This window comes from Hydra vulgaris, chromosome 05, assembly GCF_038396675.1.
Source record: "Hydra vulgaris chromosome 05, alternate assembly HydraT2T_AEP".
In the NCBI taxonomy this organism is placed as follows: domain Eukaryota; kingdom Metazoa; phylum Cnidaria; class Hydrozoa; order Anthoathecata; family Hydridae; genus Hydra; species Hydra vulgaris.
Genome location: NC_088924.1, coordinates 13,423,793 through 13,438,848, shown reverse-complemented (window position 1 = coordinate 13,438,848; position 15,056 = coordinate 13,423,793). Strand labels below are relative to the sequence as shown.

At 28.5% G+C, this 15,056-nt stretch overlaps 1 protein-coding gene across 5 annotated transcripts in view; it reads left to right on the top strand.

The window, feature by feature from the left end:
• The first annotated feature begins 12,925 nt into the window (after positions 1-12,925).
• The window catches only part of LOC136080589 (semaphorin-5A-like), a 150,550-nt gene continuing 148,419 nt past the window's right edge, over positions 12,926-15,056 (top strand). For 4 of the 5 annotated variants that reach the window (XM_065797428.1, XM_065797426.1, XM_065797425.1 and 1 more), the window contains exon 1: positions 12,933-13,099. In XM_065797428.1, the coding sequence (XP_065653500.1) occupies positions 13,070-13,099 (30 nt within the window). In that variant the 5' untranslated portion in view covers positions 12,933-13,069. Of the gene's footprint in view, positions 13,100-15,056 lie in introns of all 5 variants that reach the window. The other variant, XM_065797424.1, reaches the window with a different exon arrangement.

The following is a 15,056-nucleotide window of genomic DNA, read 5'->3' as shown; positions in this document are numbered from 1 at the left end:
AACCAATAGCTTCAAAAATGCAGGATTTTCTAATATCGCACACATTTCCGGGTAACACAAACATTTTGCACCAATAAGTTAAAATTATTATAGAACTGTATTTTGTAAATCAATATTCAATTTCATATCATATTCAATTTCAAATATACATATATTCATTTTTTTTCTTCATAGTTTTTGTTAATTAGCATTTTAGCTTACATAAAGTTTTAACAGATCATGGATAATGATGTGCCATCTTATGGGTCAAAGAGAAGAAAAATAATTAAATCTGTCAACAAAATGATGTGCGATATTGATACAGAATCTTCTTTCTCTAAAAATTACACAGCTTTAAAAATAAATAGTGTTATATCTCATGGCTGCTATCCTTTTAATGACATTGTGGAGCGAAAAGATATTATAGTGTTTGTAATCAACATTTATTGGATCATTTCTCTCCAAGTTATGATAATTCCAAATCTGATAACTATTCTGAGTTAAATATGCTGGATTTAAATTCAATAGATAGAAAAAAGTTGAATGAAAAAAACTATTATGATGAATTTATAACAAATAATTGGGAAATGTTTATGAAGCAGGATACAATTGAATCCATTGATGTAGATTCATTGTCGAATGATACCAAATTGAAAACAGAGGAAAAGAGCTATTATTTGATTCGGGAATGTAAGCAGCATCATTTTCTATTCCCATGGTTGCAGTATCTTCACTTTTAGATATACTTAGAGTGTTGGACCCATCACTTCCAAAAGATCCACAAATTTTACTAAAAACACCTAAAGCAAGCACTGTCATAAAAATTGAAAGTGGCTCCTGTTTTCACTTTGGCATTGTTAATTTGTTGCAACACATATATCTTTTGCCACACTTTTTCACAAGTCTTCGGTCTGAAACTCCATCGATTTCTTTACAAATTAATATTGATGGATTGCCCTTACAGAAGTCAAGTACTCAACAATTTTGTCCAATTCTAGCAAGAGTATCGATCCCATTCTCAAGTAATCCATTTTTGATAGACTAAAGTAAACCAGTTAACTTGAATGAATATTTAAAAGACTTCATTGAAGAAATGTTAGAATTAGTAAAAGGTCCTGTTAAAATCTATGCAGATGGTAAAAGATACTCTGTAAACATTGGTGTATCCTGCTTTGTATGTGATACTCCTGCGAGAGTATATATAAAACAAAGTAAAGGTCATACGGGGTATTACGGTTGTGATAAATGTATCCAAAAAGGGGGATGGCACAATAAAGCTACATTTCTTAATACTGATGCTCCGCTTAGATCTGATCGATCTTTGAACGATATGGCAGATGGTAATCACCACATTGGAGATACTCCTGTTAAAAAATTGTCTATTGGAATGGTAACTCAGTTTCCTCTTGATTTTATGTACTTAGTGTGTCTTAGAGTAACGAGAAGGATTTTGATATTTTTAATAAAAAGCCCTGCTAGCAATGGATTAAAATTGAGAAAGGCATCTATTAATGGCATTTCAGAGAGATTAATAGAATTTAAACAATTTATTCCTGATGAGTTTTCTAGATAATGTCGGCCTTTAAGTGACATCAAGCGTTGGAAAGCAGTCGAATTCAGTCAATTTTTATTATACAGTTGCATAGTTGCACTAAAAGGACATCTTTCAAAGTCGGTATATATAAACTTTATTTTTTTTTTTGTTGGAATTCACTGTTTAGCTAGTTTAGATCTATTTCAAAGTCATGCTGATTATGCGGAATCTTAAGAGCCTTTGTAGAAAATGTTATAGAAATATATGGGAGAGGTTTTATTAGCTACAATGTACACAGCCTAATACACCTTGCAAGCAATGTTAAAAGATTTGGATCTGTTTATAATTGTTCTGCATTTCCATTTGAAAATATTCCGGGGCATTTAAAGCGTTTAATACGTAAATCTCATTTATCACTTTAACAGGTTATTTGGCGTATATCTGAAAGAAATGGATCAATTATAAGAATCTCTGATAAATTTATGAAGGAAGGCATACCCAGGAAGCTGCATGAATATGGTCCTATTGTTTTTAGAACGCAAGCAGAGTGTCTCAGTATAAAGAAATTACTTTAAATGGAATTTTTTACTCTACCTCAAAAGGAAACAATTGCATAAGATTAAAAAGTAACTATTGCTTGATTCGTAACATACTAAAATTCCATGACGATAATAGACATTTTATTATTTAGAAAAATTTCTAACTATTGAGCCTTTCTTTAGATATCCTGCAAATTCTTTTGAATGTTTTGATATAGTAAAGGTGTCTAATTTATCATGTCAGTTTAAATCTGCCACAACAGATGAAATTCAGAAAAAATTTGTGATACTACCATACAAGTCCAAATTTGTTTGTATTCCTCTATCTATTAAGCCTCAATAAATACGTAAATCATAAATCATAAACTGTATTTTTTGTTTTGCTGACTTTTTGTATTATGTCCTTATTTGCATATTGATATTAGTATTTGATGAGATGTGGTTTTTATACAATATAGTAACTGTTGTTATTATTATTACTAGAATGAAACTTATAAATAAATTTTTTTTATTTAATTTTTTGAAGTTAAACATAAAAAAATTAGATAAATTATTTAAAAAAACTGCGCATTTAATAATATACTAAATACACTTAAATGCATTTTTTTGTACTTTTATTACGACTTTTTCATATAAGTACTCTATGCTGTTAAAACCTATAATTGATTTAATTATCATTACATTTATGTAATGATGAATTAATTTATTATTTAAACTGATTTTTATGTTGATCTTTTAATTTCAGATAGTAATGTATTATGTACTCGAATTTAAGGATGGAGTGGCAGTGGTTCCTGATTGCTGGTTAATACAAGAATCAGCTACATGTTACTGGCCTCAGGGAATTGGTGCTACACAATGGGCAAAAACAAAAAGTTACTAATTCTCAATCACAAAGACTGGCCTCTCTACCCTTATATACAAATATTGAAAATTGGAGATATTTAATTTCTATATGCTTTTGTATAGGGGGCCATCCATAAAGTACGTTCGGAGGTATGGGGGGATAGGGGTTACCCAAAAATGTATGAATACATACGAGGGAGGGAGGGGGTGTTCTCCTAAACTTGATTTTTTATTTCTAATAAAAACTTTGAATTTCACAACTTTTTTATATTTCTTTATAAATAATTAGAAAGAAAAAGTTTTTTTTTGTTGATAATGTTTTAAAATATTCATGCGTTGGTGAAAGAGGGGAGGAAATCTTGATTTTGTAATAAATAATGTGTACGTATGCAGAGAGGGGGGGTTGTTAAAAGCATTGAAGTGCGTACGAGGGGATAGGGGTGTCCTAAATCAGTGGTTTTACTGCGTACGTACTTTATGGATGGCCCCTAATTTTGATTATAAGATTGCTTTTCTGCAAATTATAATTTTCCAGACTATGAAAAGATGAAAAAGGCAGAGGCTAAATTTTTTTTTTTTTAAGTTGTTCAGAAATAAAACAAGATTTAAAAAAGAGGAAAAAACAGCAATCACAATGGTAACGTATGTCATATTTATTGTATATTTTTAGAATGTTTAAATTCTAAACGCAATATTAGAGTTCTTAAGTTGAGATTTTGTATTTTTTATTACTGTCTTTACATTTGAAATCAATTTTATTAATATTTTGTTTGCAATTTTAGGAGTCCTGACATAGCAATTAAAAAAAAGAAAAAGAAAGGTCAAAAATCAAAAATAATACAAAATCATCAATAAATCAATCAGAAAATTTTAGTTCTGAATCTTCACATAGTGAACATTTGGTACCACTTCTTCAACCAACCCAAGTCGACAGTCTGCATCCACCACTTCCACAGATCAAATTGATAAACCTTCGCCAGCTAGTTCTAGCACAAGCATCACATCTGCAATTCGTAAGTTTTGCGTTTAGAATAATGTTTTGGCATACATATGTTGTTCTAATATATTTGCAAAATGATTTTCTTTTTAACACCAAATGTGGAGTTTGAAAATTCACCCTTTTTGAAAGTTACAAAATACTAATTTTTTTATGGTTCCTGGTGCTCTAATAAGTTGGAGGGGCTTTTTTTATTTTGTACTTTGCAGCTTAACGTTTATGGTTACAAGATTGTATGACTTGTAATTTAGAAACGCTATATGTAATTGAGAACAGTAAAGTTGAAATTAAGAAAACATGAGATATAGTTGAGGGCAGTAAAGTTGTATTTACGAAACATAATATGTAATTAAGAAAACATAAGATTTAATCGAGAGCAGTAAAATTGTAATTAAGAAACTTAAGATGTAATTGAGAACAGTAAAGTTGTAAACAAGAAATTGTATATTGAAAATTTTGAACCCGAATTCCCATTGTCTGGCTTCACCGACTTTAAGATGATATATAATAGGTTTTATAACTACAAAGCACCTGAAATTTTATTCTTATGTAGTATAACCTATAAATATAACTTATTCTTTTTGGATAGTTCCTTATTTAGCAAAACAAGTTTAACTGATGTTGTTAGACCATATTTTCACAGTGTGATTAAACAGTTGGAGGAAATTAAGTCAAAGTTATGTGTGCAGCGCCTAAAACAAGTGTCTCTTGATCATAATGCAAATGGAAATTTTTCAGAAAACCTTATATTTCCATTAAAAGAAGTAGATGAACTCTTAGATTTGAATTGGATTTTTCTGGAAGATACTGAATGCCGATCAAATGCATCAAGTCTTATATCGTTATTATATAATATAAAGAATATAAAAATGTACATTTTTTTTTAAGTTAAGAACTTAAATTTATATATTTTTTCCATTTCGAATTGACTTCATATATAATAACATTTATATTTTAGTAAAGTCATTTTCATAAACAATAGTTAATGATAAATGTTTACTTCCTTATAGGTTACTTTTTTGTTTCAAATTGGAGGAAATGGTCTTAATGACTATTTGAGAAAAGTTGCTAAGAAAATCTTAACTGCTAAACTATCAATGCTTTATAACTTTACAGGAACACAAGGAAAATTAGAGTTTGGTTGTCTAGATGGGGTGAAAAGTGTGATATATGGTAAACAAACTTATAAATAAAATTTTTTTACAAAAAAAGTTATGTATAAAACTTATATTCTCATCATCATCATTATCGTAGTCATCATCATCATCATCATCATCATCATCATCATCATCATCATCATCATCATCATCATCATCATCATCATCATCATCATCATCATCATCATCATCATCATCATCATCATCATCATCATTGTTATAATCATCGTAAATATTTTATTATAAATATTTGTGTTATAATCTTTTTAAGAATTATTATTATTGCACATTTTATTTTTCAGATGCAGTAAGAAAAGGCTATCCAACATCAACAGCTTTTCAACTAGACAAATTAGAGGGTGGCCAGGGGTCCTTGAAAACCTTGAAACCCTGGAAATATCCTGGAAAAACAGCCCTTTTAGCAATAAATCCTGGAAATCCTTGAACTTTTTTTTTTTCATTATCATCTTTTTACCTTTGACAGAAATATTATTAATATTGCGTAGATTTCTCCTGAATTTATTAATTTTGTATTTTCTGACTTGTAAAAATTTTTTGTTAACTGCTACTGTCAGTATTATTAACATCTAGTAATTATTAAAAAAATATAACTAATATTATGCCTAGTACAAAGAACTCTCGTTTTCAAACGGTTATACAGCAAAAAATATTCTTCTTGGTTAAAATTTTGTATTTCAAATTCTAAAAAAGCAAGCCATAGTTGGTGCAGAACGGATATTAATATTTCTAGCATGTGAGTATCTTCCTTGGATTCTCATCCAACTGGTAAAAAGCATAAATTTAATGCAAAGACACATAATGTAGCAGATATATTCTTTACTGGTAGTTTATTAGTTTTTTATTTTAATTTAAGTTTTTTTTACTTTTATTTAAATATGTTTTCTGAATTTCAGAATGTTTGTAGCAAATTAATTGGTTGTGTTCTAACAGTAACTTACATAAAAGTTCTCCTAATTTAAAAAAACAAACAAACTATAAATCTGGTTACCAAGGCAGAAATAATATGGAGCTTGAATGTGGTAAAGTCAAATTTTTCTTTAAGATTGTGGTTAAATTTAAATGAAATATTCCAATTCTCTAGTTTTTCTCTGACAGCACAATAGCATCAAAGTTTGCATTTAGTTTTCCAAATATTAAAGTAGAGAAATCAAATAACCAACTAGACCAAATTGACATAGGAACAGCACTGAAATGCTTTCTTTTCATTGCTAACCAGAAGAGAAATTAGAATTTAAGAAAGAATGTAGGCAGATTATCATAATGTTATTGCAAAATTTACAAGAAAGATGCCCATTGAAGTATTCTTTAAAGAGCAATGCTTCATCTTTGTCTCCAAATAAAATTTTTTAAAACAAGGAAGTATCAACTCTGAAATTCAAGGGTCTTGCTGAGAGATTAAGTGCGTTAAAATGGCTTTCAACTGATGATGCAGATGATGCAAAACAACAATTTGATGAACTTTTTGTTGCAGAATGTGTTCGATTTAGAGTCTTTGAAATGATAACAAATAAATTTGAGCCCTTTAATGAATTAAATGATTTTGCTAATAAATTTCTTGGTGTCTATTTGCACAAAAGTCAAAAGTATTCAGCATTGTGGAAAGTCTGTGCTATCATTTTTGTTTTATCTCATGACCAATAGGCAATAATACAAGGATTTAGTGTTAACAAGCAGTTGTTAGTAGGAAATCTACAACAAAGATCTCTTGTTTCCCGAAGAATAGTTTATGACCATATCAATTCCCATGACATTGTTATTCATCAGTATGAGCTTCCCAGTGATCTTTTAAAAAGCTGAAGTTTAGCATAAAATTTCATCAGTATGAGCTTCCCAGCATCAGTATGAGCTTCCCAGTGATCTTTTAAAAAGCTGAAGTTTAGCATAAAATAGGTACAATTCAGTGTTGAAGGAAAATAAGGAACAGTTAAAGGTAGACGAAGTAAGCAAGAACCTTTAATTGATTGATGAAGAATTTGTAATTATAAAGAAATATAATTTTTTGTTTTGCAAAATACATCAAAGTTTTTAAAACTGATGCTGACAAGGTATTGAAGCAGAAGAAAAGCAATACTTCACCTTACGAAAGCAAATTCCTTTAGAAACTCAATTTTAGAAAAAGAGCTGTTAATTAAAGTGCTTGATATTTCACTAAAAAAACTTGAACAATCTAAGAAAGAGATTAAAGTGTTTAATAACCAAGTGTATCTATATATATATACAATATAAAATATTTTTTAACTTGTACCATACTATATACGACTATATTACAACATATATTTATATATAAAACATATTTTAAAGACAATATATTTTGTTTTTTTTCTGGTTGAGAAAAGATCAATATACCCTTGAAAAACCACAAATTATCCTTGAAAAGTCCTGGAAATATCCTGGATTTTTAAAGTAGCTTTTGGCTGGCCACCCTGAATTACTTTCCAAATGGGTGTCAAGGTCTATTAACAGAGATGGACTAAAAAAAGCTCGAGAAGAGAGTCGAAAAAATCAATAAAATTTTTATTTTACTGACAAAAAAAAGTTGTAGATTTTTTTTTTAGCTGTTTTATTTTAATTTTATTTGAAATTTTAAGATATCAATAATGAAAAGTTGTACAGCTTTAATTTCTAAATAAATGGGTAATAAATATACGAGCGTATGAATGTATTAATTATACTATTTAGGTGATATTTAACACTAATACATGAATTATTAGTTATTACTAATAATATTAGTCATAATTAATTTAAAGACAAATTATTTAAATAAGACGGTAAATAATTTCAAATATTATAATATACAGCTCCAGTCTAATTTATTTAAATAAGACAGAGAATAATTTCTGAAATTTATTATAAAAGTATAATAAAATAGAATGTGAAATTATAAAATTAAAAAACTAAAAAGTATATAAAATTAAATATACTTTATATACATATTATTATAATTCATATTATTATAATAATTCAATAATCATTATGATAGCTTTAACTTAATAATGACCGTACATTAATGAAATGCCAATTTGCTTTTGAGTATCACAATAACTATTGTTAATCGTATTTATGCATGAAGTTATGCATGATAAAATAAGATGTCATGACATGCAGGTTATAAATATTCAATAACTTGCCATTATTCTCCAATATTATGGCAAAGTTTGGCCGGTGTTGGACATTAACTGAACAATATTGGGCCGTTATTAGGCATTTCAAACCCTTATTGCTCAATATTGGAGCCATGATATCCAGTAATCTGAACAAAGATTTACATAAAAAAAACGAGTGATTCAGGTGTAACTCTTTGAATGTCAAAAAAACCAAATTCGTCCTATTTCATCAACCAACTAAAAATGTATTTCTCTTAAACTACCTGATCTAAAAATAAATAATTAAATAAGAGAAACTTTCATAAACTTTCTAGGTGTGATCTTTATGTACAAAATAAAATATGGACTATCTACGTCGATATTTCAACGCTATTTTAGCGAAATAAGTCATAAATACCCTACTAGATTCTCATATAACAACTTTGTCATCCCAAAATTTACATTTCAAATCAAATTCATACTCAATCCAACACCGCGGACCTTATTTGTGGAAATTTTTTCCACAGATTGTTACTATCAAAAGAAATACTCTTGAACAGTTTAAATCTGAATCAAAGCGTTTTTTATTATTTACGGACTTAAATTTTCTTTTCCTTTTTTAGTAAAAAAAATATAAACTAGCACAATTTATTTCTTTTATTTACTTTTACTTTTAATTGTTCTAAATTTATTTTACATAACGAATTTATATATAGTTACATCAATTGTGAAACGTAGTTTTACACATTTTATCACAAGCATTTATCACGATTTTATTTATTTTATTGCAAAAAACGATTGTAATGAAGCCGCAATGGGGCTCGGTGATAAGACAAACTGATGTCTTCTTCTTGCTCCAGCCATTTGTTTATTATTTATGTTATTTTATCAATTGTAACATTCTACGGCAAAATTAAAAAAAATATAAATATAAAACAAATATAAATATAAATGTAAACAAAGTTTAAAACGCGAGTAGAATTATTATCAAAAAAAAATTTGAAAATCATCAAGTTCGTTTTCAGCTAAATTTCTTTTTATTAAAATAGTTTTCAACAAATTACCAATTTCACTATTATTAGCGAAATGGATAATTTTTATTTTTAACAAGTATTTATATATTATTGTTCTTTTTTAAAGCACATCCCAGTGGGCACGGTAACGTACAAAAAGTGTACAATGAATGTTCAGATGGAACGTCTCTGATGCGTTCTAATGTGATTCTAGATTAGACGCTCAAAGATGTCCTTTTAGGACGTTCTAAAGACGTAGTAAAAAGACTTAAATAAGACTTTCCATTGAAGTACAGCTATACAAAATTGGTCTAGAAAAGACGTCTTTTATACTTTCAAAAGACGTTCTGAACGTCTTTTTAACGTTTAAAATATTTTATATATATATATATATATATATATATATATATATATATATATATATATATATATATATATATATATATATATATATATATACATATATATATAATTTATTACTTCATATATACTAAAAATAAACATAAATCGAATTTGTTAAAAAAAATCAAAGAAATAATCTATTAACGTAGTAATAATTAAAGCTTGCAACCTCTATTTCAAACAATTCTTTATGAAACCGTTAGTTATTATTATTACTATTATTATTATTTTTGGTTATTTTAGGTGCTCCCAGAAGTCCTTACGGTCTTATCAGTGAGCACCGTGGGAGAGCATTTAACTAGAGGTTCACGCCTCCCTCCTTACCTTTGTCGCTTATTGGGCTAGAGCTGGCGTCGAACCTCAGACCTCTGGGTTCTGAGCCAGAACTCTAACCACTGTGCCACGGCTGCTCATTATCAGGCTTTCAATATTTTTTCGAGATAAAACAAAAAAATGGCGCACCCATTTAATAACTACCAAATAAAATCTCTACGAAAAATTAACCATAAAACTAAGTATTTTTTACCAAATATTATAAAACGAGATTTTAGTTTTTGTTTACATGTTTGTTTGATTTGCGTCTCCTTATATAACGGCACACTTCTGAATGTAATTCAGACGTCTTTTGAACATTCCACGCTGATCAAAAAATATATTTTGGGTTCAAAAAGGTCCAGGACATTTTTGTTTTTTATGAGCTATCTTCACATTTGAATACAAAGAAAGTTATAATCAGTTAGGATAACTCTGACGTTTATAATGAAATGTAACTGGTAAGTAGTTCGTTACGTGTGAGAGCAAGAAAAAAAAATTAATGTTTCACAGATATTGACAACAATACAGCATACCTGATATTACATTGTTTACTGTATCATTGACAGTATTTATGTACATCTAAAGTTTTCTTTTCCTGGTAAGAATATATACACTTGCGGCAATTAATTTGAGACCAGCGGTTAAAAACGGTATTTACATTTTAAAAATAAGTATATCTGATTATCATATTTGCACTTCTTCATTTTTAGATTAAAAATAAATAGAGCACAATAAATAAGTGGATAGAATAGGATATGGGCATTTTTGCACCCAAAAATTTGCTTATGTACAAAAGTATACAAAAGTGTATGTGCTGAGTTCTTCCAGAATAAAAGACAATACAAGTATTATTTTTAACTGTTACTTAATTTTGATTAATGACTTGAAATTGATTTTGAAAATATAATTTTTCTTATTGGTAGCTGCTTGTAGATACTTTATGTAGATCCAATATAGTATATAATGACTAGCAAATGAATATACAAATATTGTATTATTTGAACTGTTTATTTTTTTTTAGTTTCTATTTTATCGTACTAAAATGGCTCCAGTTCGAAAATTAAGCTTTGAACAGAGAGTTCGCATTGTTTTACTTGATTAAGAAGGTGTTTTAGAAAGAAAAATTGCTGAAAGAATGAAAATATCAAAGACTGGAATTCACAGTACAATCAAGCGTTTCAAGGAAACTGGTCAATACTGTGACTTACCACGACCTGGACAGCCTAGAAAGATAGATGAACATGGCGATCGTCGTATTACGAGATTATCTATGTCAAACAGAAAATTAACAACTCCACAAATAATGAGAGAATACAATGAAACTACTGAAAAACTTGTTTGTGTCCGGACAATAAGAAACCGTTTGATGAAAGCTGGACTTAGAGGGTGTGAAGCTGCCAAAAAAACCGTTGCTAAGAAAAGCAAACAAGGTAAAACGACTACAATGGGCTCGCAAACATGCCAACTGGACAATAAGTCAATGGAAAACCGTAGTATGGAGCGATGAGTCCAAGTTTGAATTATTTGGCAACGAGAGAAGAATATTTGTACGCCGGCTCCTGAATAAACGTTACATTCCGCAGTGCATTGTGCCTACTGTTAAGCATGGAGAAGGTTCAATAATGGTATTGGGTTGTTTTGTAGGTCACAAAATAGGAGATTTGATCAGAGTTCGTGGAATTATGAAAAAGGAGCAATACAGAGAAATTTTGGAGAATCATGCCGTTCCATTTGCTCATTGAATGGTGGTTCGACGCCAGCCTATTTTTACGCAAGATAATGAACCAAAGCACAAATCTAAACTTTGTACAATTATCTTAATCAAGAACAAGAAAATCTTAATCAAGTACAAGAAAATCAATTATCTTAATCAAGTACAAGAAAATCAATTATCTTAATCAAGTACAAGAAAATCAATTATCTTAATCAAGTACAAGAAAAAACCCTTACTTTAATGGACTGGCCTGCGCAGTCACCAGACCGCAATCCCATTGAGCTTCTTTAGGATGAAATAGACCGGTCTGTGAAGAAATTCCAAGTAAAATCTGAGGAACATTTATGGGAATTACTGCAAAAGGCTTGGAAAGCTGTAACCATGGAAACTTTAAAGAAATTAATCTTTCGCATGCCAAGAATATGTGAAGCAGTAATGAAGAAACGTAGTGGTTATTTTGATGAACACAAAGTTTGAAACTTGTGCAAAATAATAAAGACCTTATAATTTAACTTTTTAACTTTTGTTAAGTTTTCTATTTGTTTAGAAATATTTGTGAAGAAAACTAAATAAAGTATACTTCATGAACTAGTTTGTAGTTTCTTTATTCACTGAGATCAAAAAAAAACATAAACGAAAATATAACTGATAGATTTAATAGATTTTTAATAGAATTACTGTTTTCTCATCACTGCTCTCAAATTAATTGCCGGTAGTGTGTGTATATATATATATATGTATATATATATATATATATATATATATATATATATATATATATATATATATATATATATATATATATATATATATATATATATATATACATATATATATATATATATATATATATATATATATATATATATATATATATATATATATATATATATATATATATATATATGTAAACGACAAAATTATATCTAGTTTTTTTACAGATTGTTTTTCGAGTAATCAACTAAATGCTGGGTATATCAATAGAAATAGAGTCACTTAAACCTGAAATACTAGTTAAGATAATGTTAACGTAAAATTGCTCAATTAGAAGTTTTTTTTATTAATTATGACCATCTACAACCTCCAGTGAAAACACTAGCATTTTGTTCAAAGTTAATAATTTTACATTGACTAAAATTTATATACTAATTTTTTATTTGAGCTTTACGGTTTTAACATTTATTTATCAAATCTAACAACTCTTGGTAACCTAAAATAAATCATTTAAAATGATTGTTTTCTTTTAAAATCATCTTTTCACCTTTAGTTTTAATTTTTAAAACTGAAATAGTTGAAATTGTTTTCGATTGAGTTTGTAAAAGTTTAATATTCAGTTGTAAGCGAGACGTTTAATCATATGTCTGACCAATAATTTTAAAAGTTTTAATTTTTCTTTTTTAGTTTTTAATTTTAACTTCAAGATATTTTCAAAATGTTAATAAAACCATTATGACAGTGGCACAACAACAATGAAAATCGTTATTGTTATTATATATTTGGTATGTACATAACTGTTGTAAACTATTTTAATAATACTTTTTAGATTTAAATATTTTTAAATTTATCAAATATATTTTATTTAAAAAATATTTACTATTTAACATTACTTTATGTATTCAAAAAAAAATTCAGTGGTTTAATCTAAGCTTTAAAATAAGGCAGAGCAATTTTATTTAGAGATAAGTTACCTAAAGTGTTGTCCAAAATCTTAGTTTGTTTGACTCGTGTCAATTTGGTTTTTGACAACTTTGTGTGGGACCGATCCTAAATGACTGTTTTTTTGCATTGCGTTTTAAATTTTTTTTTGGAAATATTTAACTTAATTTTTTAAGATTCATAAGTTTTTAAAGCATATATAAAGGAACTAACTGGGTGTTAGAGAAAAGAAAATGTATATTAAAGGATGGAAGTACATAATAATAAAAAGATTTATTACTAAAAGACTAAAACGTTAATTTAAAAAAAAAAGCCATGTAAGCAAATTAAACATACAAGATTTTCGCTTTCAATGTTATTTCATATTTGTTTAATCAGTTGGTAAGCGAAGAGTTTTAAGTTCGATCCCCACCACGTCCCTGATCGTACAACGCTTAACTTGTTTCTCTGCGAAACGGTCTTATTGGTAAAGGTTCGTTTTTTGAATTTAAAGAGATGAGAAAGGGCTGTACCCGCAAAAAAGTAGCCTTCTTGACTGTGGTTTATTCCCTAAGGCAGTCAAAGCCTCGCTTAATCTGCCTTAGGGAAGCAATTAACATAAATAGTTACAAAAGAAGTTTTACAGAATAAAATAGCTTTGCATACTAAATAAAAAATTTCCAAGTTCTTCCCATCATTGAATCCGGAGGCAATATCGGAGTTGATTGTTATTTGAGCTTACTTGTGTTGCTTAGGTAGAGTGCTTACTTCTCATCTCCGGTGAAGAAATGGGTGAGCTAGTGTACAAAAGAAAAAGGTTGTTGCAGTTGTTGGCTCGCTAACCTAGCTCACATTTAGTTTGTGTGGTATATATAGTAATATATGAAGCTGAAAAAGCAGAGTATATAAAAATCTATTTGTTAGGATTAGGGTTCTTTTCTATACAATGCATAGTGGGCCCGAGTTGTCTAAAAATGGCAAAACTATTTATGAGTTAAATATAGACATATGGTACATGTTTATAGAAGTTTTTGGAGCCAAAGGTTTCATTTTAGGCTCCATTTTAATTTTCGAGTGGTAATGACCACACAAGTGGTTATTTTAGTGGTTGTCAAGGGTGGTCATTGGGTTTCTCGATGATTTTTAAATTAGATGAGACATGTTGTATATCTAAACATAAGTAACTGCTGTCAGGGAATTCAAATCTGGGTATATTTAGTCTTTAGAAGTGGTCATGACTACCCAAATGGTCATTTTAGTAGCGGTGGTCCTGAGATGCCACGATGTTTTTCAATTAGATGGGATATGTTGTATGTTTAAATATAGGTAATTGATATCAGAAAAATCAAATCAGGCCATATTTGGTTTCTAGAAGTCGTAATAATCGCACCGGTAGGGGTGGTCATGAATTGTCGAAATATTTTCGTGATTTTTATTTATTTTATGTAATTTAATTTCTTTAATATTGTGAATATAAACAAATAACTTTCAATAAAATTGAACTTTATTAACCCATCTTTTAAATATATATATGAATCTAGTTGATGTACATCACCCATTAGTACATCAAGAGCCCTTTAGCCACCTCAAGTTGATTGAAGTCTTTGACTTTTCCCTGACTCCTTCTTATTCTGAGCACCTTAGTATCGTAGCTGCCAAGCATTTTTATTGTAAGATCATGATTCGTTTGTGGCCTGGAGAATTTTATTGTATTACACAACTCTGTTGTTTTAGTCTAAAATATTATTATTAGGGTGAATAAAATATTTTTCACAAATAAATGACTGTTTTGCCATTTTATGGGCGTTATTTAAATGAAAA